At 36.5% G+C, this 18934-nt stretch overlaps 1 protein-coding gene across 1 annotated transcript in view; it reads right to left on the reverse strand.

Annotated features, from left to right (window-relative positions):
- Positions 1-18934, reverse strand: part of RALYL (RALY RNA binding protein like) — a 680011-nt gene that overhangs the window by 95419 nt on the left and 565658 nt on the right. The window contains 1 exon segment of the mRNA XM_032869110.1: positions 14683-14715. Within this exon segment, the coding sequence (XP_032725001.1) occupies positions 14683-14715 (33 nt within the window).

The raw sequence follows: 18934 nt of genomic DNA on the forward strand, positions 1-18934 counted from the left end.
TGAGTTGCTGAGGCAGCACATTCCCCACTGAGACTGAGGTGATGTGCTGCCTTCTTTGTCCGGATCTGACACTGCAAATAAATATACTTTTCATGGTCTACTTAGTGCTGCTTTTTTTTTTTTTTTTTTTTTTGCATTTCTGTGTTTCTCATTGGTGATTTTTCTGTCTGCAGTGGCCCCTAAACAGAAAGCTGAGGTGCTGGAAAGTGTTCCAAGCACAACAGGCTGTGATGTGTTTTAGGGAGAAAATACCTGTGCTACATGAGCTTCCCTCAGAAAGCGTTATAGTGCTGTTGGTCATGAGTTCAATGTTAATGCATCAACGATATATATGAAATAAACTGTCTTTACACAGAAACACACTCAGCAGGGTTATGTATTAATTGGTTAACAAAAATGTTGTGACTAGTGCCTCATGGGAACCTAATCCTATATTTCCCCTATGACCAGTGGTTCAGTATTTGCTAATGCAGTGTCTGCAGTGACTTGACAGACTAGAACTACCACAAAAATACAAGAATGGAGTGGATCTTTTCCTATCTTCATGCTTGACTGATATTGTGTTTGGTAGGACTGACAATCTGGTTGGATATCATTTTCTCTCAGCACTTAGAGGACATTATTGCCTTGTCTGCAAGTTCCTAATGTTGAGAAATGTGATGGCATTCTGATTTTGAGTCTTTGTATGTGGCATTTATTCCTCTGCTTGAGGGTTAACGGGCTTCTTCTTCCTTTTTTCAAAGATTTTATTTATTTATCTTAGAGAGAGAGGGAGGGAGCATATTAGCAGGGGGACGGGCAAAAGGAGAAGGAGAAGCAGTATCCCCAGCTGAGCAGGGAGCCTGTGGGACTCGATCCCAGGGCCCAGGGATCATTACCTGAGCCAAGGGCAGCCACTTAACTGCCTGAGTCATCCACGTGCCTGGTTTAAGATCTTCTTATCTATAGCAATTAATCTGCCTAAGTATGCTCCAACTTTCATTCACTGTGCTGAGCATGCTCCTATGGGCAACATATGTTTCAGTATTAGGACACTTCCTTTCATTACTTATTCGATAATGTTCTCTGTTTTCTTTTTGTGAAACAATTATTACTAGATACTGATCTCTGGGAGTAAGCCTCAAATTATTTTTAAATCTTTTCTTAACTATTTTCCACCTCTGTTTTTGTGCTCTTTTAAGTTTGAATTCCAAACATTCATTGAATTTTTCATTTCTGTTTTGCTTTTAATTTCTAAGAATTTTTTTCTTTTCCATATGTTCCTTTATAATAATGCAATTTTTATATAGATATATTTTCCTATCTCTAGGGATATTGACTATAGGTTTTTAAGAGGTTCTAGGGTTTTTTTGCTTGTTTGTTTAGTTTAGTTTTATACTCCTTATATATTTCCCCTACTGTGGAGTTCTGATATTCTCTGGGTTTTTTTTCCTTTGTGTTTTTTCTCAAATATCTGGTGATCCTTTGCTGGTAGGTCATAATTCAGAGCATGGTACTAAAAACCTGACTGGAAGGTGTGTGTGTGTGTGTGTGTGTGTGTGCGCGTGCACACGTGAGCGTGTATGCATGCGCACACACATATGCAGGGCTTGTTGACCAGAGTGTCTCACTGGGGTGTGATGGGCAGGGGCTTAAGGGTTTACTGGGATTGTAAAATGTCAGTATCTCCAGATCTTCTGGGATGGTCAGTTTTCTGAGATGATAAACTGCTAAGTCGTTGTTAAAGAGAAATCTCATTCTGGTCCAATGTTGAAAAATAATGGCATTGTAGGGTTACCCTAATTTTCCCATAGGCCATTAAGATATAGTGACAGGACCCCCCCACCCCCAAGCTGTGAAGAGCTGGGTTGGAGTGTTAGGAATTAATGTGGTTTCTGGCACTCAGAAAACATTTCACATAAACTAACTTTCCTCCTCATGGTGGAACCTCTTGCAAAACAAAGGGAGTAGCTGAAGACCAGACTCGAGGACATAAGCTCCTTCTTGAAGGCATGCCTTTTTTTTTTTTAAATGAAGAAGTAAGAAGAGAAAAGAAAAGGGAGGAGAAGGGGGAAGGTAGAAAGTGGGGAGAAAGTAAGAGAAGTAGGAGATTGGGAGGAGGGAGAGGAGAAGAGAGGGGAAGGAAAAGGGAAGTAGGGGAGAAGGGAGAAAACAACAGGGAGAGGGAAGGAGAGGAAAGAGGAGGCAGGAGAGGGGGGGAAAAGGGATGAGGGGAGCTGAAAAAAGCTTGAAACAAGGTTTTTCAGTCTCCCATGATGTGGTTACTGGTTAATTTGTCAGTATGTCATTCAGTGTCACTTCTAAGATACGTTTGGCGCAGCAAAATAGTACTACTAGTTATCTTCAATAGAAACTGAACCTGCCTGGGTCATATCATGACTTTTCGTTTATAACTTGTCTTTCAAGAATTATCAAGTAATTCCCCACGTCACAAATATTTGCTTATTTTTATTTTATCTTCTTTAGCAGATTAGAGCTGCTGAGCCATGCCTTGTATTAGATACTAGCTTCTTTGTTTTTACCCTCTTCATAGACGATAAGGTCCTTAAAAGCAAAGACTTAGACTTGTCCATAACTTCTCAATTACTGTAGTGAAGGACTAGCTTTTTATTTTAAAAATTTCCCGTTCATCACTGACTGATAATTTCATATAATACCAAATTGTATACTTACATGTCAAAGTGGCATAGAAATGCAAAGTTTCTAAATGCTTTCTCTTCCTTTTTGTACTTCTGTACTCACCCTGGTAAAAAAGAGTTCACAGACTGACAGTTTTAGTGAATCTACTATGAGAAACACTGCTCTAGTCCATCTTTGTACCTTGCTTTGCACCTAGCAATATGATTCAAGAAGAATTTTGTACTGAATAAATTAATTCTCATCCAAGTATAATTAAATTGATATTCAGAAATAAAGAAAAAAGATCCTGGACCTTGATTAGAATGAAATGGAATCATAAAATTTACTTCTTGTTTTTTTGTTTGTTTGTTTTAAAAATTTTATTTATTTATTTGACAGAGAGATCACAAGTAGGCAGAAAGGTAAGCAGGGAAGGGTTGGGGGAAAGCAGGCTCCCCGCTGAGCAGAGAGCTGGATGCTGCGGGGCTCCATCTCAGGATCCTGAGATTATGACCTGAGCTGAAGGCAGAGGCTTAACCCACTGAGCCACCCAGGCGCCCCCACTTCTTGTTTTTTAATCCTTGGTTTGTACTTTGAACGTTGAAACGTTAGGCAATTAGCAATGTCCTCAAAAATAACGTGAATTGCAGAATTTTTAAAATATATTTCACAATTAAGTCTAAATAATTGAGGCCACCCTTCATCTGCCATTGTGAACAGTAAAGTTTTACTTTACTAAATTCCCCAACAATGATAGTTTGATGTTGTGATCTTTGTAATATGGAAGGAAAGTTCAATATTCAATCACAGTAATGGCAAACTATTTCTGTCTAGTAGGCTGGTTTTCAAACAGCAGCTGAATTGTTATCACATAATATTTTGCACACGCACATTTAGAGCGTCCTTCAAATAATGAATCAGTGCACTTAATGAAACTAGACAGCTGTTCATCGTACAAAGGGCAGTGATGCTATCAAATTTTTTCTTATGAGCTTCGAACTAAAAACTGGTAACTGAAGAAAATTAGGAATGAATGCTTTCATTCATTGGGAAGCCCCCTAGTCTTTGACTTGGTGGTCTGACATGGGAACCCGGAGGAGTCAGCATGTCATGGGCCTCCTGAAATTGGTGTTGATAATCAAAGCCCTGTGATTAAGAAACACGTTTTAAAAACAACTTCTTTAGAGCACCTCACTTTTTATTTATTTTTTTATTTTTTTATTAAGATTTTATTTATTTATTTGACAGACAGAGATTACAAGTAGGCAGAGAGGCAGGCAGAGAGAGGAGGAAGGAAGCAGGCTCCCTGCAGAGCAGAGAGCCAGATGCAGGGCTTGATCCAATGACCCAGGAGTCATGATCTGAGCCAAAGGCAGAGGCTTTAACCCACTGAGCCACCCAGGCGCCCCTAGAGAGCCTCACTTTTTAAAAGGCTTTCAAGATTTTTAGTATCCAGCTGGGCTATAACATCTACTTCATTGAAATACCACTTGCGTGATACAATAATTTAACAAGATCTGGGAGAAATGTCTTATCAAGTGTTTCATCTTTTTTTTATGCTTTTCTTTGAAGCTAAGAGGAAGTTACAGTTAAGGGAGTCTACTGTTGAGTTAAACCAGAGGCACTGTTAGTTATTTTGAAGTTGAATGTGGCCTGCAGGTTCTAATGGTAAATTCTGAATGTGATCTAATTAAAATTTCACCAATGAAATAATTTTTCTAAAAACATGAAACATTTGGGGGTTGATTTTTCATTTTAATATCTATTTTAGTCGGCATGCCAAAATATAGATCTTCAATGCATTTTTCCCCCTGATAAGCTCCAAAAGCGTTAAGCGAAGCCTGGCTTTTGCTAATATTGGGTAGCTATCGATTATACTGTGATAACTGATTTGTTCTGGAAAATTAAGTAGGGAATCTTTTGAATCAAAACTATTCTGTACTTTGAAAATGTCATTAAGGGTGTTGAAAAGGTCACATTTTGAGATTGATGAAAAAAAGATCAGTCATTCTTGGCTGGATGAACAGAATTTAATTGGTAAGTGAGGCTTTAAAACTTTTGCCAGCATTTTTCATAATGCAAATCTGGGATTCACACTGCCTCTGGAAGCAATAAATAACTTTTTATGTACATATTATTTTCCTGAATAATTAAGTTATTATGTGGATGTTCGTGATGATTCAGATGAATATGAAACATAGAAGACAGAATGAGAGTGTGAATGAAATTGACAGCTCTTTAAGCAAAAGCCCGAGGCTGGACTCCATTCCAAAATGACTACTAACATGCTGTGTGTCTTTATGGAGATTACATCACATCTCTGTGTCTTAGTTTTCCAGTATTGAAATAATTATAATATCTATCTTCTCTACATAAGAATCAGTATAGATTCATTGAACTACGGAAAATAAAGGCTAATCAATACTTTGAATCTTTTAGGAAGGGCTAATACTGCCAAGAAATTATTTAGATAAAGCAAGTACAATTCTATTGGAAAACCCTTTAGGTATATTTAAAAATAGAAAAAATAAATGTGTTTTTTTTTTTCTTCTTAAGATTGATTTATTTAGTTGAGAGAGAGACAGAGAGCAAGAGCAAGAGGAGTAGAGGGAAAGGAGAGAGAATCTCAAGCAGACTCTGTGCTGAGTGTGGAGCCAGACACAGGGCCTGATCTCAGAACCCTGAGATCATGATCTGAGCTGAAACCAAGAGTCAGATGCTTAACTGACTTGAGCCACCCAGGCGCCCTGGAAAAGGAGTTTATTATCTTCAAGTAAAGTTAATTAGTTTTATTTCCTTGAAGATGGGTTGATTTTAACAGAGTGAAATCAAGCATTTATTATTTTGAATATTTATTTCTAGTGAGTGTTTTCAGGACAGATTTTAAAAGTATATGAAACTGAGGTGTTATTTCCAACCGTATTTAATGCTCTCTTCTTGTAGAATTTCTACATATAACATCTAAATAATCAGAGCCACCATTTCTGTTTTATTCATATGCATACCCAAATACACTTATCTTTTATTAGTCAGACTATATGCTCACCCTTTCAATGCAGCTTGATACTTTAAAATCTCACGTTCCTCAAAAACAGTGCTTGTGGTATTAAGGAAACAGTGGTATTTGTGTAAGTTAATATACCTGTCAGAGTTTTGATTGTTTTAAATTTGATTCTGTAACATCATATAGGATTAGATCTTCTCATGAGTGAGATTTTATGTATGACAAGTTTATTTTCTCATGTATGATGATGTCTTTGATGTCTACAAATTTGATGTCTACAAATTAGTTTGGCTAATTTAAAATTGTATGATATGCAATGATCATAAATCCTTATAGATTTTAAAGGACTTCTCATTAGACATTGCCTTTTTAGAATAATTAAATAGTGAGGATTGCTATGACTAAGAGTTTAGAGGCTGCAGTATGATTATTTAACCAATATTACTTAAGTTATATTTTTAACAGCATTTTTATCTTAAATATACATATAACCTGTATGACATCAGATTTGTTAATGAGTTGAATGGATTTAATAGTTGAATCTCTCACTCTCTCTCTCTATATATAAATATATATCAAATGATAGATTGACTTTTAAATACCTTAATTTATTATGATCAAAGATCTCATATAAATTCTGGGGGAGAGATTGCCTAGGATATATAATAATATCAATTCTGAAAGTAAAACTGATATGAACTGTGACATTTGGCTTAATGTGACACTTTATTATATGAATGAATTAGACAGTGGTGGAAGTGCTGATAACACTCTTTTGAAATATCATCAGCTCTAAAGTCCTGCACCAGTGCTTTCTTTATAAGCAGAACTTAAATAAATCTATTTAATGATCCTATGTATTTTCTTCCCTCTAAGTAACACTATACTCCTGCCTGCTATAATCTGCAATTACTTTCTTTTCCCCGAGGAGAACCTTTCACTGAAGAAATAAAAGTCATTTCAGTCACCACGAGTCTCTCTGCTGCCTAAGACATTTTCAAATGGTAAGGACTGAGGAAGACTGTTTTTGATGACTCTACTCTATTATTGGAGAGTAATGAATTCTTGCTCCTTAAAAATGCATTCTGGAACCTATGCATTCAAGACATCACTGTCAAAATATATATATACATGATTGATAACCCAATTTATCGGTGATATTGTATATGCCATCATAGTGCAGTTTAAATGGTTTTGACAAGTACAGAAGAGTGGCAATGACAGGTGCAGAAATAAATAATGGGTTTAAGCTTTCAAATGTTTTTACAGCATTTCCCTGAGTGGCAGGTTGATAAATTAAAATTACAGTTGTAGCATCAGGCCTGAGAGCACAACTGCTTTAGATTACAAAAGTAGCGCCGTGGAAACTTTGTGTTCTTTCCAGAGAAGCAGCCTGGAGGGCCTTGGGAAAAAATGAAACAAGTGCAGTTGCTAAAGGAATCATTAATTTCGTGGTAGCACTGTCTCAGTCTAAACAAATAAAAAAATAGATTTTTAGAAGAGGAAAATTGGCTTTATCCCTTTATCCCTTTTTCCCTGGAGACTCACAGAAAAACTGAAGCTACACTATCGAGAGATAGCCATTGAGTTGGCCATGAATGGCTTCAGGATGTCAGATGGGCGTATTTAAGAGCTCAGGGACAGTTTATTGTTAGCCTTCCCTTAGTTCTGATTTTAGCTGGTCATACTCTTACCGTGATCCCACAAAGTCCAGCTGAGAGACTCCAAAGGTATCCCTCCATCACTCACTGATTTTGATTCTAATATTCTCCAAAAAATGTTATTTTCATCAGGCTCTTCCTTCCCATTGTTTTTTCTTTACAGACCTTAGTAAATGAAAACTGTATATATTTAAATTGTGCAACATGACTTTTTGACATACATACACACTGTGAAATTACTGCCTTAATGAAAGCTAATTAACATATCCATCTCCTCACATAGTTACTGTTTTTTGATAACGCCTAATATTTACTTTTTAAAGCAAATTTCAAGTATACATAGTACTATTAATATAGTCGTCATGTTCTGATTCCCAGAACTTACTCATTCTATGTAACTGAAACTTTGCCTCCTTAATTCTCCCACTCCCTGCCAACCACCATTCTACTCCCCGTTTCTGTTTAGTTTCCACCCATAAGTGAGATCATGCAGTATTTGTCTTTCTATGTCAGGCATCTGACTTATTTCTCTTAGCATCATGTCCTCCGGGTTCACCCATGCTGTCACAAATGGCCGGATTTCCTTCTTTTTAAAGGCTTGATGATACTCTATTATATGGCACTAAATAATATTTCATATATATAACATTTTCTCTATCTATTCATCTGTTAATGGACACTTAGGTTGTCTTGGCTATGGCAAATAATGTTATTATGAACATGGGGACGGACACAGGTATCTTTTCAAGTTAGTGTCTTCATTTCCTTTGGATAAATACTCAGAAAAGTGAATTGCTGAATTATACAGTAGTTCTATTTTTATTTTTTGGAGGAACATTCTCCCCAACAGTGCACAAGGTTCCCTTTTCTCCATATCATCACCAGCAATTATTAGCTTTGATCTTTTTGATAATAACCACTGTAACAGGTGTGAGGTGATTTCATTCTGCTCAAGTCATGGGTCTTTGCAAGTCATGCCTGGACTATTGCAGCAGCCTTCTAAATGGCTCTACTATGACCTCACCTTGGATAACATCACTCTTCAGTTAAAAACAAAATAGACAAGCAAACATACAATAATCCAATGACTCCACTGAATCCATAGAATGAAAAAGGAGCTCACCTTCTTCCCTCTCTCAATCTTATATTGAATTTTTAACCTCACCTTGAGGATTAACTCAGGTCCTACTTTTTGTCTAGAAAAATTTCCTGATAATCTGGCCATTTTCTTCAACTTCTCAGTTCTTAAATTAAGATAACCTCTTAATTCCTAAATGATTTTACAGCAGTCATATAATTCTGTTTTACATCTTGATGCTCAACTGAAACCATCTTTAAACTGGTATTGCTTTGCCTTTTTCATGCTTCTATTATTAAAGTTTTTAATATTGTGTGTGATATTTCTATAGATCAAAGTACCTTCTGGAATTGTCTTCCTGTCTTAATGCTATTTTACTCTTTCTTGTCTATCTTCCTCAAAGATCTCCCGAGTAAGGCAGGCCTTCATTCCTGTGCTGACTTCACTCTCTTTTGAACTCTATTCCCGGAATTCAACTGCATTACCAGAAATTGGATATTCAGGTATTTGGGATTTAATTAGTTGACATTTCTATCATTCGGTGGCACTTACTCCTTATGAAAAATCTATTAATATAACTTAATTGTTGCATAGGATATTGATAATAGTTGGTATTTATTTCCTGTTTATTAGGTGTCAGACACTGTTCTAATCTCCTTGCAATATCATCTCATTCAAAACAGCCCTAAGAGTAAGTTATTACCTCAGGTGAGGAGATAAGGCTCTGAAGAGTTAAACAAACTGCCCAAGGCACCTAGCTAGGAAGTAACAAAATGGAATTCAGACCAAGGAAATAAAATTACAGAGTTTACGCTCTTAGGAGCTCCTGGGTGGCTCAGTTGCTTAAGCGTCTGCCTTCAGCTCAGGCCTTGATCTCAGGGTCCTGGGGTTGAACCCCGCATCTGGCTGCCTGCTGAGTGGGAGCCTGCTTCTCCCTCTGCCCACCCCCCATGTCCCTGCTTGTGGTCTCTCTGTCTCTTTCTCAAATAAATAAATAAAATCTTAAAAAAAAAAAAAGAACTTAAGCTCTTAAAATAGGTAGTTAACAGTATAACAATGTATAGCATCTGTTAGTAAATAGAAGGACTCACACAAAACCTGGACAAAAGTAGAACAGTATAAATATTGGATCTAATGAGTGTCAAGATTCAATAACATCTTTTTTTTTTTTTTTTTTAGATTTTATTTATTTATTTGACAGAGAGAGATCACAAGTAGACAGAGAAGCAGGCACAGAGAGAGAGGGAAGCAGGCTCCCCACTGAGCAGAGAGCCCGATGCGGGACCCGATCCCAGGACCCCGAGATCATGACCCGAGCCGAAGGCAGCGGCCCAACCACTGAGCCACCCAGGCGCCCCTCAATAACATCTTCATAATAACAGCAGAAGTATATTGAATATGCAAATTCAGTTCCAAGACTGGAAATAAAAGGGGGAAAATCTCCCCCAAGCAAAATTATTTTTAGATATATAGTTACTAGCAATTATATGAGGATCAATTTTAGATGTAAGGTGAGCTTTGCTGTCCTGGCAATGTTCATTCCCTCTTGTTTAGACTTAGAATGAGTCCACTACCTCTCAGGGGATACAGGAGATGTAGGCTTGACTGGGTCATGATTAGCTCGCTCACTGAGCCTCCGTGGAGATAAATATGGTAATTTTGCTGTTTTTATCCTTGGTGTGTTTTGAATACCTCTCAGACAAACTCGAGGGAATAATAATTCTGAGCTTTATCAATTTTACTTTAAAATTAATTGGAGTTTGTTTGTTTGTTTATTTATTTATTTATTTATTTTAGAGAGAGAGCAAGGAGAAGGGCAGAGGGAGGAAAGAGAGAAACTCAGGCAGACTCCCTGCTGAACATGGAGCCCAACTCAGGCTTCAATCCCTCATCTGCCCAAATCTAAGATCCTGATCTGAACTGAAATCAAGAAAGTCAGGCGCTTAACTAAGTTACCCAGGCACCCCAGAGTTGTTTATTATTTATTGTACTATCCTAATACAGTGAAAGAAGTCTGAACATTTTTTTTACCCATTCAATAAATAATCCTCATAACAAAGCTACTCATGCAAAAATTCATCAGCTAAAATATTGGTATGTACCAAAATTTCAATTCCAAAATACAGCAGATTCATATTAAAGGCTTCTTTTAAAAGGTCAACTTCATGCTGGAGAGGTAAGAAAAAATAATTCACATGGAAAATTTCATTTAGTGCCCTGAGTATATTTTTAAAATGGCTCAGTGTCTGCAAAGTGTCAACAGTAACTTGTACTTGAAGAGAACTCGGGCATCGTCTTGACATGCCCTTTTACACTGTGAATCTTAAACATCAAATGAACAGGAGCTTCCCTTCCCTCATCTGTATTTTTCATTAAAAAGCTGTAAACGCTTTTTCAAGGCAAGACTGGTTTTAAACTAAGATTTATATCTTAGAATCTTAATTGAGATGATCACTTGCTTCTTCTTCACTTTCCTAAATGCAAACTTGATGCCTATTTTCTCCCAGCTTATTTCCAAAATCAGAATCTATCTGATGCCACATAAAAGGAAACATTTGCCAGAAGAGTTTTCTTAATCACTCTAAAATGGAACATTTCGAGGGTAAGTAGCTTATCATGGGCTTAGTATTCTTGTAGCACTCAAACCTAAGCTCCACACTAAAAAACAAGTTTGCTTAACTGATGTGTTTTACTGTTGGGTGAGTGAGATGGGGAAGAATTTTAATTTTTAAATCTATTGTTTGAGTGTATTTTATGTATAATATAAATATTTTGGTATATATTTATAATAAATGCAATATATGCAATACACATATTATATACACATATTTATAATATAACATTATAATCAACATGAAGTAACAATTATTTATTAAATATTTAAATTATATTATTAACAATTTAAAATTGAATAAATTTCCAGCCTTAGGTCTGGGACAACATCAGAATGAGTTTTGATGCACCAGAGCATAGGTAGTGTGCTCCTTGTGCATCACGGAAGCTTCCATGGCATACTATCTGGTCTCTATACATGTTATCCTGGTCTCCGATGGATGAATTCCAAGAGAGTTCTAGATCATTGTATTTACCTCCACCATACGAACCCCAAACAGGGAAAGACTGAGGAAAGTTGTATTTCAAAGATTTTCAGAGACCGTAGATGTCTGTAAGAATAATCTGTGTATGTCTGTAGGAGAAGGAGCTGGTAGGATGCAACCATGATGTAGACAGTGGTTTCCAGGCTTGGCTCGACAGCCTTGGAAAACTGCATTAATTGTCCTACCCTGGGTAAACAGAATCAGAATCTGGGATGAACCTTCCTGCCTCACTCTGGGCTAAAGTATTTTTTTGCTAATGACAATTATTTTATTAATCATTTACCAATGCATGTGAACGAAAGCTCATCTCATATCAATCTTAAGTTGAAGGTCTGAGATCTGAGATTTTACTTAACTTCCTTTCACAATTCCATTCTCTTTTTCCACAAGCAAATATTTCCTGTGTTATAACTTTGACAAATTTTTCCATTGGCATATTCAGATTGAATTTATGCAGTGACATTTAAAATTTTTATTTCAAAATTAATGATTATATCACATTTAGGAAAGGAAGAATTTTGCCCCCTAATTTATGTTAAGAAGAGATATACATTTTAAACATATCACTATTTCTTTCCATTTAAAAATTTAAATGACAATTATTAGTTTTATCATAAAAATTAAAAACAATTATCTGTACTCATCTTGTTTGATAGCTTATTCCATTCACAATTTTTGTTTTTTTCCTCTCCATTATAAAAACATCTTCTTGTTTCCACATGTAAGTCAAAGAATCCCCTGTTAAAGTGGAGTTTTATTCTCCGAACTCCTTCCGAGCTCTCAGATTGATTCTTTGGAGTATTATAAATGAGTATACCTTCCACATCTGTAATAGAAGCTAACATTTATGAACAATTATATGCCCAAAACAGTGCTATGTACTTGATTAGAATTATTTAATCTCCATATCACAAGTAAGAACCCAAAACTTGGGGGTTCAAGTATTCACCTAAACCAATACAACACGGCTTTTAAGTGTCAGACACTACAAAGGCAAAAGCAATTTCTAGAAGTACATATTAAGTGCTTTAGGACACTGACAGGCAATGGACTAAAGTATGCAATATTTAGCACAGATCTATTCATTAATATGCTTTTTATTGCACATAGAATTAAAATTAATGTGAGCTATTCAGGGTCCTAGAAAAACTCAATGTTATGGATTTATAGGTCAACTCATACCAAAGACCATAGATCATGCATTAATTCCTTTTGATAAGTGACAGATTGAAAGTCACAAATTTGAATAATGGTACTCTATTGGACTACATTTGCCTGGTAGTCTCATATGTGTCCACTATGTTCACAATCATCCTATCCTCTAAACTAAGAGAGACTCATCCAAAGTATATAATTTTATTTAAAATAACTTTCTTGGAAAAAAATGGAGAAGTTCAGCTCTATTTTAAATTTTCCAGTACAGGGGCACCTGGGTGGCTCAGTGGGTTAAGCCTCTGCCTTCAGCTCAGGTCATGATTCCAGGGTCCTGGGATCAAGCCCCCACATCGGGCTTTCTGCTCAGCAGGGAGCCTGCTTCCTTCCTCTCTCTCTGCCTCTCTGCCTGCTTGTGATCTCTGTCTGTCAAATAAATAAGTAAAATCTTTTTTAAAAAATAAATTATCCAGTCCATAAAACCATTTGGGTTGCATGTTTCACCCCACTTTACTTTCAAGACCCATCTAAGGAACAGCACCCTCTTCCTACTGCCATGCCAGTTCTCCCATTTTGGGTATCTCTGAATTATAGGTCATTTTTTCGGTGGAAACTTTTTTTCAGGGCTCTAATACAGAGTTTTAAACTCCTGATACGTTTAAAACAAAGATTACTTAGGGTCTGCCCTTGTAAAATAGAGGTATGAAGTAAAAAATGAATTCCATCTCAAAGAAGTTGGGAGAACAGGAAATGCTGCAGAGAAACTGCATTAAGTGAGGCATGAAGGGAAGCTATTTCAGCCCTCTTGACTTGAGGGCAGGACACATATGCATTCAAAATAAAAGATTTCTTCAGGCTTAAAGGTTTTTAACAATAGGAGCTGATGATCAATGAAGGAAAGAAGCATGCTCTAATGATTTTTTGGACCAGATCAACTTGACCTTTCTTTTTTTTTTTTTTTTTAAATCCTCCAATAAATGCATCTACTCCACTTTTTCTCTCCTAGCATCCCTAACAATTATTTTGATTCTCATGATTTAACTGGCTTTCTCAAATGCTTTTATGAGGAGTAGAAAGGGAAAGGGAACCATGTTGCTCAAGGAGTGACAGAAATATTCAAGGACTGTGAATAAAGTAATAAAAGAAAACTAATGTGATCATTTAAAAACCTACCCCATTCCAAGTTTCTGGTCATTAAGCACAAGTATAGTGGCTGCCTGTACATGATTTTTGCTCCCCATCAACTATGGCATGATTTTCTTTAAGCTATAATATCTTCCAGCACTTTTTGAATCATTACAACATCAACCATAATGCTGAGCCTTTAAAAGTCCCCTAATGAGACATTTTAATATGTTAGTCAAAGGATTATTTGGTAGACCAGTAAAAACAACTTTGCTGGCTCTTAATTAGCAAAATGCCTGAAAACAGCACATGTGTATTCTTGTCAACAATATATTATTATTAGAACATGTATTGTAACTCGAATTACTACCCGAGGAGGCTAGTGTTGGCTTTACTTAATCTGTGTGATGTTCTTCAGCTTTGTGTTCAGAGAAGCACTCAGTGTGGGTGGAGAGGAGAAATAACAGCGAAATGGGAGAAAAGGAGAAAAGGTAGATACAGATTTTGAAGACAGATTTAGGAAAAAAGGAGGAAGAAACATTAGGGTAGATTAAGAGAAAACAGGAAAACAGTAAAAAAAAAATGAGTAGACAGACTAGATTATCACAAAGCTGCGGTTCAGAGGGATTTGTAAAACCAATCTGAGCATTATCTGTACATGATGAGTATATAGAAAATTACTGTATATCTCATTTGACTTTTTTAGAGGATGCAGGCTTTTATATGCATTCATTTGCTGAATTTCCAAGGTCATAAAATAGCTTTGTGAACATTTTGGTTAAGTCTTTATAAAATGTAGATAACAGTGTTGCTGAGATATGACGTATCCAATGATATAGAATGACTTGGAATATGGAATTACATGATTGACAACACCATCCCAGAAGACCTTGTTAAAAAGCCAATTAAAGAACTGAGATTTAAAATATTTAGACATATACTCACCCAACAGACAGGAAAGGCTCCTTTGACTCAAGTCTATAAAAAAACATGAAAAATTATTTTTAATATAACAATTTGCTATACACTTAAAATTTGCTTTTATAGAAGTCTGACAAAATTGTTATATTTGTTTGGCTGAAAATGTATACTTTAGCACTAATAATAAGCTGTAAATAATATATGAAGATCTAATCTGGACTAATTCAAATTCCAGCTGGCTTAATGCAGAAGGTAATGAGAGACATTTCGAATGGGAATGTAGCATTTAAATGATACATTACAATAATAATACTGTTAGTCTAATTCTCTCTATATCCACTTCTCTTGTTTTTACAGTAATTTGTAGAAGTTTTGATATATCTATTTGTAGCTGTTGTAGCAATAAAATAATTTATAATGTATTTAGTTACATATAGGTTGAGTAATTTATTCCGGTAAATATTCTGTAATGAAGAGAGAAGCAGCATGACATTCATCATCGTTTACCAAAACGTGAGTGGCAGCAGAAGAGGGAGTCAGGTCATAGTTTAGGATCTTAATACCTCCTCTTAATGTTTCCAATTCTGAAGCCTCTGATTAGTTGTGGCATTTTGAGCAAGCAACTTAAAAGACTTCCTGGTAATTATTTTTCTCATTATGAAATAGGTTAGAAGTCTTCCATTTAATTTTCTTATTTCATAAATTAATTTCTTTGTAAAAAGCCAATCAATGAGGAAACTTTCCACTTCTAATATTTCCTAATTAATAATTAAGGAGACCAGTTGGTATAGGTACGTATTGGTCACTTCATTTTTGTATGTTTCTTTCTTTCTTTCTTTCTTTTTTTTTAATTTATTTATTTATATGAGAGAGCAAGAGTGAGAACCAGAGAGCATGAGCAGGGTGAAGGGCAGAGGAAGAACCAGACTCCCCGCTGAGCAGGGAGACCAACACAGGCCGATTCGGGTACTCCAGGATCATGACCTGAGTTGAAGACAGATGCTCAAATGACTGAGCCAACCAGATGTCCCTTTATGTAAGTCTCTTAACATACAATTATGGGTTAAATGTAAGCAAATATTAAAGACATTTTTATCTGAATCATGGTGTTTGAGACGATGTTATGAGTACTGTGTGTTCTATGCAACGGACGGATCACTAAATTCTACCTCTGAAACTAATAATAAAAAAAAAGCTCAGGGACGCCTGGGTGGCTCAGTTCGTTAAGCAGCTGCCTTCGGCTCAGGTCATGATCCCAGTGTCCTGGGATCGAGTCCTACATCGGGCTCCTTGCTGGGCGGGAAGCCTGCTTCTCCCTCTGTCTCTGCCTGTGCTCATGCTCTCTCTCTCTCTCTAACAAATAAATAAATAAAATCTTAAAAAAAAAAAAAAACTCAGAGTTTGGAGATGTACATTTATGCAATCTTTTCCTTTTTCAAATTCTGATTTTATTTGCACCTCCCTGTAATTTCTTTGCCATATTGTGTGTTTGTTGTGCCCGCGGAACTAAGGGGAAAAAAGTTGAAGATAAATACTGAAATATACTTGGATATGCTTGTTTTGTAAGACACGACCAGTGCTAGGGGATCAAAAGAAGTTGCCATAAATAAATGAGGAGGATTCTATATATGTGACACAGACGACCATTGACTTATTTGGATCATCAGCATCATGACAATATCACCTCTCCCTTACTTTCTACTCAGCAACACTTAATAAACCGTTTCCTGCTGCCTGTAGTGTTCTCTTAGCCTCTCACTGCTGCCTGTTTCTTAGTCGCATCAACTAATCCAGCAAAAGAAAACTGAGTTATCTTGACTCCTTTCTCTTTTTCATCTCCCATGTCTCAATTAGCAATGTCCTGTCAATTTCTTCTTTATGTGACTTACATCTCCTTCACTGGATTCCCAGGCTAATTCTCACTACTTACCTCAGCCTAGCTGTTCTCTCCAAATGTAAATTCTTTGTAACAGTTGTTCCAGCTTCACAGGGTTTCCACAATGCCCCCACTCATATCATTTATTTGAGGACTGCAAGGTGTTACTTTCATTCAAGGTATTGTAAACAACACGAATAAAAGAAAGACCCACCGTCTTGCCTTTCCCTGTACAATTACTAAAACACTGAGTTCAGAATGTATTTGGAGTAGTATTTACTTATTGATTTTCTTTCCTTCCCCCACCCCGCCAAGGCTTCAGATAAGCTGCCGTTGTTGGATTGGGGCATACAAGGACATATGTTGCCCCACTGAAACCAATGGTTAATATGGTTAGTCCCACTAACTAGTTAATTGTCTCCTTCCACTTCTACCCCTTCAGTCCTTTCAACTATTTCCTCTCAGATGTTCAATAGAAGAATTCAGGGAAAAATTCAAAGTTTTCAAAATGATACTGGATTGAGATTTTGATTGATATTTATAAACCAGGGGTTGGCAAACCCTGGTCTACAGGCCAATTCTTGCTCACCACCTGATTTTATATAACCCACAAACTAAGAACTATTTTTACATTTCGTTTTTTATTTGAGTCTAATTGACACATAATGTTACGTTACTTTCAGGTGTACAACATAGTGATTGATTTAACATCTCTGTGGTTATGTTACACTCATAAGTGGACATTTTTTAAATGGCTGAAAAATATCACAAAAGAATAATGTTTTGTGACACGTGAAAATGATCTGAAATTCAAATTTCAGAGCCCATAAATGAAGTTTGCTGGGACACAGTCATGTTAATTCATTTACATATTGTTTCAAGCTGATCTTGTGCTACAGCTGCAAGATGAGTAGTTGGAATAGGGACTGTGACTGCATGTCCACAATTTGGAAATATTTACTATATGGCTTTTACAGGAAAACTATGCCAATGCATGACCTGTGATATGTTGTTGGAAGGAACTGGAAACAACCTTTCGAAATAGACACTCTTTAATACATATCAAATATTGTTTCAGAATCAGAAGTTCAGAATAATTTGAATTCCCTCTCTACGTCACCAATTCTCTGTACCTACTACTGACAGATCAACTCCTCTACAATGCTCTTTTCATGTCACCCTTGTTCTTAACAATTTTGATAGCCATAGGATGATGCCCAAACTTTTTAGTGTGTCATTTGAAAGCTTGTCACAAACATGCCTCATGCTAACCTTCCATGTTGGTCTTTATCACCTCTCTGACTAACCACTTTACTCCAGGAAATTTGTCTATTCACTACCTAAGCAAATCTCTTTTGCTTTGGTGTCTTGAAACATTCTCTTTCTATACCAGAATACCATTTTTTTCCCTTTTCTCTGTATGATCTATTTATGTAATTTAAGATCTTATTTATCTATTTATCTTAGTTTATCTAATTCCTTCATAATGCTAATCCTGACACCTTCATCTTATAGGAACAGTCCCGTCACTAAGCTTCTATTACTTATTATCTCCATTATGATGACATATTCTTAGAACAATAGTCAATGTCTAGCTTCAAGTTTTAAGACTGGTAAGAATGGGGGTGCCTGGGTGGCTCAGAGGGTTAAAGCCTCTGTCTTCGGCTCTGGTCATGATCCCAGAGTCCTGGGATTGAGCCCGGCATGGGGCTCTCTGCTCGGCAGGGAGCCTGCTTCCTCCTCTCTCTCTGCCTGCCTCTCTGCCTACTTGTGGTCTCTGTCTGTCAAATAAATAAATAAAATCTTAAAAAAAAAAAATACTGGTAAGAATGTTAAACTTGTAAGGCTACCTAGACAAGAAGCTCCTGAAAGTTCTGTGTTAAATCTTCTAACGGCTCAGGAGAGGTGCTGGCTGATGCTCTATGAGCTGAACAGAAAAGAAAGATCATGGTCCATTAGTCATCCTAAGCCACTGAAGATGAGCCCTAGGTACCTGACCCCTCCCCACCACCCAAACATTTGCAGTGATGACACAGAGCAGGAAATCTGTGAGGAACTACCATCAGGCAATCCGGTCGCAATCCTGTCTTCAAAACAATGACACATTGTGTAGAGGGAAATGATAACTGGCCCACTTAGAACGATGCTCTGTTTTGTAACCAACTGCCCAGTCATGGTTTTATTACACAGACTTAACTTTCCCAGCCTGGAGTTGATTCAAAGATTTTTACATCTTTTCTCATTCATTATACAACCAACATCACAGCCAACTTAAGAGGCTGTTGAGAAGAATATGAGATTATATACTTAGAGTTCCTAGTACAGAGCAGACTGTGATGGTCAAGATTATGTAAAAGATAGGTTGTGAGTTCTAAGGCCTGAAACTGTCTGAATATGTGA

This window comes from Lontra canadensis, unplaced genomic scaffold (assembly GCF_010015895.1).
Source record: "Lontra canadensis isolate GAN:19392208 unplaced genomic scaffold, GSC_riverotter_1.0 scaffold37, whole genome shotgun sequence".
In the NCBI taxonomy this organism is placed as follows: domain Eukaryota; kingdom Metazoa; phylum Chordata; class Mammalia; order Carnivora; family Mustelidae; genus Lontra; species Lontra canadensis.